This window comes from Calidris pugnax, unplaced genomic scaffold (genome assembly GCF_001431845.1).
Source record: "Calidris pugnax isolate Ruff unplaced genomic scaffold, ASM143184v1 scaffold15, whole genome shotgun sequence".
In the NCBI taxonomy this organism is placed as follows: domain Eukaryota; kingdom Metazoa; phylum Chordata; class Aves; order Charadriiformes; family Scolopacidae; genus Calidris; species Calidris pugnax.
Window position 1 is genome coordinate 2859414 of NW_015090774.1, and position 8933 is coordinate 2868346.

Below are 8933 nucleotides of genomic sequence, written 5' to 3' on the forward strand. Positions count from 1 at the left end.
GCGGCTGAGTGGGTGACCCCCACCCGCAGGGGAAGAGGCGGCTGAGTGGGTGACCCCCAACCCGCGGGGGAAGCGGCGGCGCCGCACGTTACCCGATCCCGGGGTTGGGGTCCGCTCCCCCGCGGGACCCCGCTGCTCCACGGCTCCGCGCCGGGGAAGGAAGGGCGGGCGCGGGGGGTGAGGGTGCGGGGTGACGTGTGCGGGAGTGACCGTCCCTGCTCCTTGCCTTCTCCCCCAGGTGGTGCGAGGGAGATGCGGCCCCGAGGAGGGGGCTCGGCCGAGGGTCTCCTGAGGGGCTGAGGGAGAGGTCCGGATGGCAGCGGCGGCGGCGAGCGGCGCACAGAGAGTTGGAAACAACATGAACACTTCGGTGCTCGCCCCCTTGGGAAATATTTCCAGTCACCTGAATTTTTCGGAGAGGAACTCGCAGATCTTGCAGTTTGAGGACGAGGATTGCCATGTGCCTTTGGCCATGGTCTTCACTCTGGCCTTGGCTTACGGGACCGTGATAATTCTGGGAGTCTCTGGGAATCTGGCCTTGATTGTCATTATTTTAAAACAAAAGGAGATGCGCAACGTTACCAACATCCTCATTGTCAACCTGTCCTTTTCTGATCTTCTCGTAACCATCATGTGTCTTCCCTTTACCTTTGTGTACACCTTAATGGACCACTGGATTTTTGGGGAGGCCATGTGCAAATTGAATCCTTTTGTGCAATGTGCCTCAATCACTGTCTCGGTCTTTTCTTTAGTCCTCATTGCTATCGAACGCCATCAGCTGATCATCAATCCCCGTGGCTGGAGGCCGAACAACAGACATGCCTACATGGGGATAGCTGCCATATGGATTTTAGCTACAGCTTCCTCTTTGCCTTTCCTGATCTACCATGTGTTAACGGATGAACCCTTCAGAAACATAACATTTGATGAATATAAGGACAAATATGTGTGTTTGGACCTATTTCCTTTGGACACTGCCAGGCTTTCTTATACCACGACGCTTTTGGTGATTCAGTACTTTGGACCACTTTGTTTTATATTTATTTGCTACTTAAAGGTAAGAGAGAATCTCCTTGTGATATGTTTCTATCTGATGTTTGTTTATCCTTGCAAAGATGATGGTTGTAGGTTAAATTATCCCACATGTTTCTCTGTGTTGTATTTCCTGCAGATATACATACGATTAAAAAAAAGGAACAACATGATGGACAAGATGAGAGACAGTAAGTACAGATCCTCTGAAACCAAAAGGATCAACATCATGCTGATCTCAATAGTGGTCGCATTTGCAGTTTGCTGGCTGCCTCTCACCATCTTCAATATCGTGTTTGATTGGAACCACGAAATTCTGCCTGTTGCTACCTGCAGCCACAACCTGTTGTTCCTGATTTGCCACCTCACTGCCATGATCTCCACCTGTGTGAACCCCATCTTCTACGGATTTCTCAATAAGAACTTCCAAAGGGACCTGCAGTTTTTATTTCATTTTTGTCATTTCCGCTCCCGTGAGGAAGATTATGAGACTATAGCCATGTCCACCATGCACACGGATGTTTCAAAAACCTCTTTAAAGCAGTCAAGTCCAGTCGCCTTCAAAAAAATAAATAGCGATGATGATGACAAAATATAAAGAAGTAATAAAAATTCTACACCAAACTGCTGGGAGTGTGATCGCAGTGTCCAAGGACAAGCACAATTACATAACAAGTACAAAATGGGTAATGTTTTTCTTTTTTTACCAAGGAACTTTGATTGTTGTCACTTTGAAATTATACACTGTGCATTTTTGCCCCTTTTCTGCTTTAATGTTTGCAGCAGCTATATCTGAATCTTATTATAAAACATAGTCGGACCTGCTACTACCTATGGTTTTCATCAGCTGTCTTTTGTTCTGTTTTCTTTGTACAGTTATGTGCTTTAGCACAAAGATATATTTATTGATTTTTTTCAAAGAAGGAGTTTTCAGTAGTGTCCATTTAAGACCATTAGAAACAATATGAACCACAGGGAGGCTGTCACTACGGAGGACACCCATCCCAGAATAAAATCAGGACATTCTGATTTGAAGAGTTCTTCTTCCTCTTCTTCTTTTTAATCCATCTTTTGATTGGTTAAAATCCTGTGAAATCAGTGTAGGCTGCAGAAAATGATTCCGTGAAACCTGTAGGATATGTTAAATGGGGACATGCATTTGTCTCGTTCACAGAGGCAATTCAGGCTGTAATCACTTAGGTTCAAAGGCAGGATTAAGAGAGAAATTCTGTTCTCATTTATGAGAATAAAACCCTACAGTAATTCCACAGAGCACAATGGGATAACTGATGTTTCACCACAGCAAATGAAAGCCCAAATGGGCCTTCAGTCCCAACTGATTATAGCTGATTTTAATAATACAGACTTTAAATTTAAAAAACCCAAACACCATTTTCATCTACCGTCACTGACAGGAGTTGGTGTTGCTGGGATCAAATCTACTGTCCATCCCAAGCCTATGAACCTTGTAAATTCTTTTTGAGACCTGTGTCCAGAATCTAAAGGGAGATGGGATTGTTCACTGTCTGTGCATGCCTTGGAGATGACAGTGAAAATCATGTCTGGTATTAAAAAAATAAGCTTCAGCTACCTGAGTCTTTTCATAATAATTAGTGATGATCTATATAAATTATGTATAGCCTCATACTATTCTGTGTTCAGATGCAATTATATAAACTTGGATTATCTCCAAGACAATGGATGGTTTAATCAAGATGTGAAAAAATATAAAAGGAGTATATGGATATAGTTTGGGTGTAATTGGTATGTTTAGCTTCCAAACTCACAGTTTCCACAGTTGGTTGAAGTTTGGAAATATTTGCCAAATATACACAATAGAGCTCTGTGTGTTATTGCTTAAAATATATATCCTCTAATTACACAAAATATACATGACTATATCCCCAGCTGAGGGAAACCTGCATAACTTGACAGCTGTAAATGAAACTACAACAATATCAGCCAGCTGAGGTTCTGTGTCATATACCGTACTTTGCTGTATAATCAATGCCTTTTTGAATAATCAGCTCTTTAAAATACAATATAGACCCTACTTTCTTTCAGCAAGGTCAATTTAAACCATTCTGGCAGAGATAAAGGGTCTTTAAAATGGATATAAATGTAAATGTAGCATAAATGGAAATCTCACCTGATATCTTTCTGAGCAAAAAGATCTCAGGATGTGATGATGAATTTAACATGTTCTAAAATCGACATGGATAAATGCCTAAGAAATGAAAATTATTGGGTTTGCCAGTATTTAAAAGTAAAAAACCTGTGCCTTGTGCTGTCTTATAATTAGTGTAGAATATTAAAGTAGCAATGTGTTCTTGTGCATTATAATTCCATTTATTTCTCTACTGGCAGATAATTTAATTAAAAAGGAGGTTTCTGTGGTTGAGAACAAAGAGGGAATGTAGAAAATGAATTAGAAGACAGAACTTTCTTTCAGAGCTTGGCCCTTTTGTATTTTATGAGATTCCCCTTTTCTTTGTGGTTCTCTGTGGAGTGTGTTGTTAATAACTTGACAAGGGTCTCCTGAAATTATTCCCCTGTCACTTTCCAGTAATTTTTATATGCTAAGGGGTGTGCATTTTCCCAAAGAGATACAGTGTAGAAACCCAGACATGCTTTCCTATTAGGAATGTCACAGTGTGTTTTTCACAGTAGAAAGGAAATCACAGTGAATCTTATGTTTTTTCCCATTTCTGAAAAAATCATTTTCTTCCAATTCAGTGGAAGAAGAAAACAAAATTATTTGAGACAGTTTCCAGTTTGCTGGAAATTTTTGATCAGGCTGAATTAGATGTTTATACAGAATAGGTATTAGAGCAACTTTAGAGGAACCTGCTGAAGCACAGAGACCTAAAGCTGGTGAGTCCTAAGATTCAGAGGTCCCCAGTGGGATAGCAACATAATTGCTCCTGTGTCCACCTTTCTTTTGCTTGAGGTACAGTCTCAAATCATACAGCCCATCTGATACTGTCTCATACTGTCTCCTGAGAATATGCCAGGTGTTTTTTGCCTGCCAACGCCTGATACACAAGTTGAAGTAGGAGCATTCCTTTGACTCCTCTGTGTTAAGCTCAGGAGCCACTTTTCTGCTGCACTGCTGTCCTAGGATCAGGCTTCTCTTACATGTTTCCTCACTGCCCTGCAAGAAGCCTTTCTGAGCCTCTGCTAAGGATGCAGGCTAGCACATCGTCATGTGAATAGCACAGGGAATGCTTCCTGAAATGACAGTGGAAATGAACACAGTGTAAAGAGTGTTCAGCAGGAAAATGCATTTGGAGAATTTCAGAAGCAAAATCATTGCGCTTCGGAAGAGTTTGCTATGAGGACAAAGATAAAAGTAGTCTCTCTGAGGTGCTGACCTGACATCTGCAGGGCGTAGATGACATCTACTGAGAGCAGTATTTTTGTCTTTGGTTTCATGACTTGACACTGGAGTCCTCAAAAGCCACTGGAGGCTTTCACTTCCTGACACCTGGCTACAACACTAATCCTCTTTTTCACTTTCAGAGCTCCAGCATGGTTTCCCATCCCCTATATGCTAAGTTTCTTCACAGGATAAGTTGTTGGGTTTCATTTTTCTCTGTCATTTCTCTGTCATTCTGGTTTGATATTTGTTCTTCCTGTGTGCTGTTTTGTCAAACTCCCCACACTTCAGCCCATACTGATTCCTATCTCAGAAGCCTGCAGATCCCTCTTTCAGACTGGCAGAAAAAGTTTTACTGACAGAAAAACAGAACATTGAGGGATCTATAATGTATATTACTATTTATGTGCAATACATTTCATGTCAAATCTACAGCCTTATATGACAAATGTAACTATTTAATAAACATTAATATCTGCTCCATTTGTCAGTTATTTTATCATCTTAAAACTTCACTTTTATCCACCACAGACTTTTAAAGCTTCTGCATAATCTAAATACACCAGCATATTTGTATGTCATCTTAATAAACACTTCTGTATTCCCATATGGCTTTTTGCAACATATTTCTTAGTTGTGTCATTGTCCCTATGTATTAGTAATCCACAACTTTCATATCTTCATAAAAAAGGATAACAATGAAGGAGTCAATTAATTGACATTAATATCTGGTTTTGGCAGGTTAGGAAAAAGCTGGATATTTAAAAAATAAATATCAATCCTGTTTTTTCCACCATGTAAGTAAATCAGATTTAAAACAGGAAAAGGAACTAACATGGCTGGACCCCCCAGGTTGCTTGAGCTGATGCTGACTGCATCTCATCACTGATGAAGGTGTGAAGAGCTAGAGGGTTCATATATTCTGGTTCTGCTGTCTTGCAATACAGTACCAGCTATTATTAATGGATCCTAAAAGCAAAATTTGATACTGATTTACATTCAGACTGTAAATCAGCATATATTTAAATCCAGACCTCTTCATCACATTCTATTTTGACCTCAGGAAAATGTTCTTGAGATCAATGAAACTGAAGAATTTGCTTAAAATTAATAATTTGCCTAGGCACTCTACTGAATAAAAGTGCAGCCCTGGCTGGCACCTCACACTCTTTCCTAAAAATCAGATTTTGGATTTCAGCTTGTTATAGAAATGGCATTTAGTTTTTCTCTGGATTTTTCTCTGGATTGTCTCTGGTTTCCAGTGCCTGACAATGCTTTAGTTTAAGGCTTTGCTTCCTAATTCCTTGGATCAAATAATTTACCAAACTGGTGCATAAGGAATCCTTTTTTTTTTTTTTTTTTCTCTTATTTTTAAAGCATATGTAACACAAGGAAACATGATCTTAAATAACACTTCTGTCTCCCTCAGATTAAATTAATTCAGCTGAGTAGAAAGAGTGGAGAAATAATAATTATAACCAAATTATAAGTTTTGTTGACAGCCATTTCTCAGCTGAAGGATATATACAACTCTGTGCTCTACCATGTCCTTTTCATTCCTGTGTTATTTAATATACGGTATCTGCCTCCCTGAGTCATTACTAAATACCCAAGTCATTACTAAAGTCAATGTGAAAGAATATTCTTTTCATCTATGTTTTGCAGAACTTAAAATGTTTGTGGATTACATATAAGATGAAAATATATAACTAGCTTTAGTCTCTTGATTTTTTAATTTACCTGTGGCCACAAATAACTTCTATTCAATATGTCTTCCCATGCAAAATAGTACTAGTGAATTGCAGAATCACAGAATGGTATGGGGTTGGAAGGGACCCCTAGAGATCACCTAGCCCAACCTCCCTGCCAGAGCTGCTCCACCTAGAGCAGGTTGCACAGGAACATGTCCAGGTGGGTTTTGAATGTCTGCAGAGATGGAGACTCCACCAGCCCCCTGTGCAGCCTGTTCCAGTGCTCTGCCACCCTCAAAGTAAAGAAGTTCCTCCTCATGTTTAAATGGAACTTCTTATGTACAAGTTTGTGACCATTACCTTTTGTCCTGTCACTGGGCATCACTAAAAAAAGACAATCCCCATCCTCTTGACACCCACCCTTTAAGTATTTATAGGCATTGATTAGATCCCCCTCAGTCTTCTTTTCTCCAGACTAAAAAGACCCAAGTCCCTCAGCCTTTCCTCATAATAGAGATGTTCTAGTCCCCTAATGATCTTTGTAGCCCTTTGCTGTATCTTCTCTAGCAGTTTCCTGTCCTTCTTGAACTGGGGAGCTCAGAACTGGACACAGTACTCCATATGCGGCCTCACCAGGGCAGAGTAGAAGGGGAGGATAACCTCCCTCGACCTGCTGGCCACACTATTCTTGATGCACCCCAGGATGCCGTTGGCCTTCTTGGCCACAAGGGCACATTGCTGCCTCATAGTCATCCTGTTGTCCACCAGCTCTCCAGCAGGTCAGTCCCCAACCTGTACTGGGATTATTCCTTCATAGGTCCAGCACCCTACACTTGCTGTTTTTGAATTTCACCAGGTTCCTCTCTGCCCAACTCTCCAGCCTGTCCAGGTCTCCCTGTGTGGCGGCACAGACTTCTGGTGTGTCAGCCACACCTCTCAGTTTTGTGTCATCAGCAAATTTGCTGAGGGTACACTCTATCCCTTCATCTAGGTCATTGATGAATATATTGAAAATATCGAACGGTCCAATTGAAGTTGCTATTTCAAAGATTAAGGAGAGCATTCACAAAGACTAACTTGATCTGGAGGATGGCAATTTTCCTAGCTTCCTCCAGTGGCAACCCAAGGCCACTGACACCTGCTTTACTCTAGGTGCTGCATGCCACCAAAATGCCTTTCTCTCTATTTTCTATGGAGGCTGCTAAGGGACGACCAGCTGCCAGGGCCAGCACTAGGCCTAGTGACTATGGCCTCCCTTCCTCCAATCTCCGTGGTGCCTCTGCTGTCACTTCTTCATACCGGCAGCTGTTTTTTGAGGAAGCGATAGGAACTCTGATTTTGCAAAGTACACGAATACATGGTAAAATTCAGCTCTATTCAGGACAGTGCTTTAAGCACGTGCTCAGCTTTAAATAGTTTCTTCCATTAAAATTTCCTTCCGGCAAGTTTCTGGTAAGCAAGTTTCTCGGAATTTGCACTCCATAGAAGAATATAATTGCAGCAAAAGTGACAGTGCACTCTGCCTCATGTTTTCCAAAGATCTGGGTTGATCATCTGGTTATCTGACATAGATCAGGCTTAGTTGCAAGAGATTTGCACCAGGTGCAAACGTGTTTGAAGTTACTGCAAGGGAGGCTTTGCAGATAAACTAACTTGCCATAAATAATGCAAAATTTCAGATACACAGAGTTTGAAAAAAGGCAAAAAAGCAGAAGATTTAGATGAAGACTTGATGCATTCTGTCAGATATACATGAAAAGACTCAAAGGGAGACTCAAACATTTATTTATTTTTTGGGCCAACAGAATGATACACAAATGTGTTTTTGGGCATAGTGGTGGTGACAAATGATGTGTGATTAATAGATTCTCTGCTCCTGTTTTCAGAAAAGAGATGTGGATCTTTATAAACTACTCTGAAACCATATTCTAAAATTCTTCACCCTAGATTAATCTAGATCTCTTTTTGAGATCTTTTTGAGAAGGAAACAAAATGTTTTTGGCACAATTGAAAAATAACAGCTTTTCATTGCAGCCACCCACTGCACATAAGTCCATTTGCTTTTATTTCTGCACAACATGGAGAACATTTGTTTATGGCAGGAGAAGCAACCTGATCAAAAAGCTCTCCTTGTCTTTCTCGGTTTGTGTTCACACTGATACTATGCTGTTGTTTTTCACTTTGCAACCTTTTTTTTTCCCCACAAGTGATGACATTTTTATTATGCGATTTATATTGTTTCTTAATAAAAGTTCTCTGTGAAAAGATGTTCTTGAAAGATCCTTATTCAATGTGTGCTTGAACATACGGGTGGAAGGCCATACATGACTTGAAGAAAAGTGACAGGCAATGTGATGATGTTTCAGGGGTTAGAGAAGTAGAAAATCTATTTTTTGCATACTGTTTTTCAGCCCTTGTCATTTAAAGCTTTTCTTATAATTTTAATTCATGTAATCTAAATGTCAGTTAAGTCTATGTATCTAGTGTTTCCTTTTGGCGACCAGCCTCCAGAGACATCCAATTAGCAGGAGACTTTGGGTAACACAACTTGTTTCCTTACCTGTGGCCTTCTTGATTGCCTATAAGCTTCTTGTTGTCTGTAATATACTTGTATTTATATATGCAAAAGTGTTCACTTCTTTTTTCTTTAAGACTAGTAAATGTACATTTATAAAATTTAATAGATAGGACTGGAATATCTCTTCTGATTTTTTCCATTATTATTATGACCCTAACATTTGAGGTTCTTCAATTAGACCTTGATTTATTATCCTTTTGGGTACAGGGGTAGTCCCTTGGATGTCAGTTACCATGTTCATGTGCTTATAATT

General features: G+C 40.3%; 1 protein-coding gene across 1 annotated transcript in view; it reads left to right on the plus strand.

Annotated features, from left to right (window-relative positions):
• NPY1R (neuropeptide Y receptor Y1) overlaps positions 1-6247 on the plus strand; it is a 9012-nt gene extending 2765 nt beyond the window's left edge. Inside the window, exons 2-3 of the mRNA XM_014942747.1 lie at positions 239-1057; positions 1172-6247. Of these exons, the coding sequence (XP_014798233.1) occupies positions 314-1057; positions 1172-1630 (1203 nt within the window). The 5' untranslated portion in view covers positions 239-313 and the 3' untranslated portion in view covers positions 1631-6247. The remainder of the gene's footprint in view (positions 1-238; positions 1058-1171) is intronic.
• Positions 6248-8933: the final 2686 nt, after the last annotated feature.